The following is a 1,691-nucleotide window of genomic DNA, read 5'->3' on the forward strand; positions in this document are numbered from 1 at the left end:
GTTCGATTCCCTCCTCTACCTCCTCCGTTATTCCTCCCTTCCTTTAGTTCCTCCTTCGTACGTCCGCATGTTCAAGCTCCTCCCCTCTCTCTCTCTCTCTCTCTCTCCCTTCTTCTCCATCCCCCACTCACTCCCCCTCGTTTCTCCCCGTTATTCATTTACCCATTTCTCCCTAATTTTATGTTTTCCTTCTCTTTATTCCTACCTTCCCCTTCCCCGATTTTCCTTCTCGTTTCTTCCTTCATTCTTTCTTTTCATCGATTGCCTCTTCATTAAATGCTTCCTTTTTCCCCTTTCCTTCTCTTCGCTCGTCTGTTCAGTGTTATATAACTTACTTCGTTATCCTCTTTTTTTGTATTTTTGTCGCACTTTTATATCTCTTCGTCTGCAGGCTTCCTTCCATTAATATTCATTTTCCTTTTAAGTTCAAGTATCACCTTCTAATTCACCCCAAATAAGAAATAAGGTAAATAAGAAAAAAAAAATGTTAAAACTAAATCTCAAAATGCTTAAATAGGGAAAAAATCTGAATTCGCCAATCACATCCGTCTCCCTTTCCCTCCTGCCTTCCTTCTTCCTTCTCTCCTTCCACTTCTTCCTCCCTCCATTTATCCATCCTCCTCTTCCCCCATCCTCTAGCTTCATACGATTCTCTATAACTAAGACGAAGTAGACGATGAAGACGAAGACGAAGAAGACGAAGAAGACGACGACGAAGAAGATGAAGAAGACGAAGAAGACGACGACCAAGACGATGAAGAAGATGATGACGAAGAAGAAATGCTCTTATGTTAACCTTGTTAATGTTTCATATACCTTTCCCCCCTTATATCCCTCCCTCCCTTCCAGCCCCCCCCCATATATTAAACCCCTAATGCATGCAAAGTATCAAACTGCACGGACTTCCGACCCTTTTCACCCTTTCACCTTCGGTTCAGTGGTCACGACTATCACCTTTACCGATTTTTTAATGTGTTCTTTCTTACCACTATTACGTTTATTCATTCTGTATTTTTCTTCTCATTTTTTCTTACTTTTCATTCTTCTGATCACATCATACTATATACATAATTATCATCATTATCTCTTATTCAATATCCTTCTAAACCGTGTTCTTAGTCTTCTTCCCTTTTACCAAAACATCATTACTTTCCATTTACTTTGGTTCTGTTCATTGACCACATCAAGTACATCAAGATTTCCCCAATATATGAGAAGTGAAACCCTCCAAAAATACGACTTCATGAACAATAGATAAATAAATAAAACACAAACATAATATAATTCGACGCTTTACTGCATAACAATAACACACAAGAGTAGAAAAAAGGCGTAGTTTACATCACCTAAGCTCAGTATTTCCCATGCAAGGTCACCGGATGCGCACAACATACCTGAAAAACATGAGATATGGATTAGTTTAAAATGTTGCTAATCAGGACAACAAAGAGGAAATATCACTTTAATAGACGATTTACAGAAACCAATTATTGCTGACTTTAATTAAGAAATAAAACAGGCAATATACAAAGCAAACAGCCTGAGCTTGACTTTTAATTAATGCATACAAACACGTATCCTGCATGAACTCGAAATAAAATATATCAAAAAATGCAAATTGGTTTATTTGACGAGTCACATCTGTCGGCAGTGTGACAGAGAAAAAGTTAAAACCTGAAATCCGATTTTAA

General features: G+C 37.8%; 1 protein-coding gene across 1 annotated transcript in view; it reads right to left on the reverse strand.

Annotated features, from left to right (window-relative positions):
• Window positions 1–863: 863 nt before the first annotated feature.
• Window positions 864–1,691, reverse strand: part of LOC119583485 (RILP-like protein homolog) — a 45,136-nt gene continuing 44,308 nt past the window's right edge. The window contains exon 2 of the mRNA XM_037931995.1: window positions 864–1,394. Coding sequence (XP_037787923.1) covers window positions 1,353–1,394 — 42 coding nt within the window. The 3' untranslated portion in view covers window positions 864–1,352. The remainder of the gene's footprint in view (window positions 1,395–1,691) is intronic.

Source organism: Penaeus monodon, chromosome 17, assembly GCF_015228065.2.
Source record: "Penaeus monodon isolate SGIC_2016 chromosome 17, NSTDA_Pmon_1, whole genome shotgun sequence".
Taxonomy (NCBI): Eukaryota; Metazoa; Arthropoda; class Malacostraca; order Decapoda; family Penaeidae; genus Penaeus; species Penaeus monodon.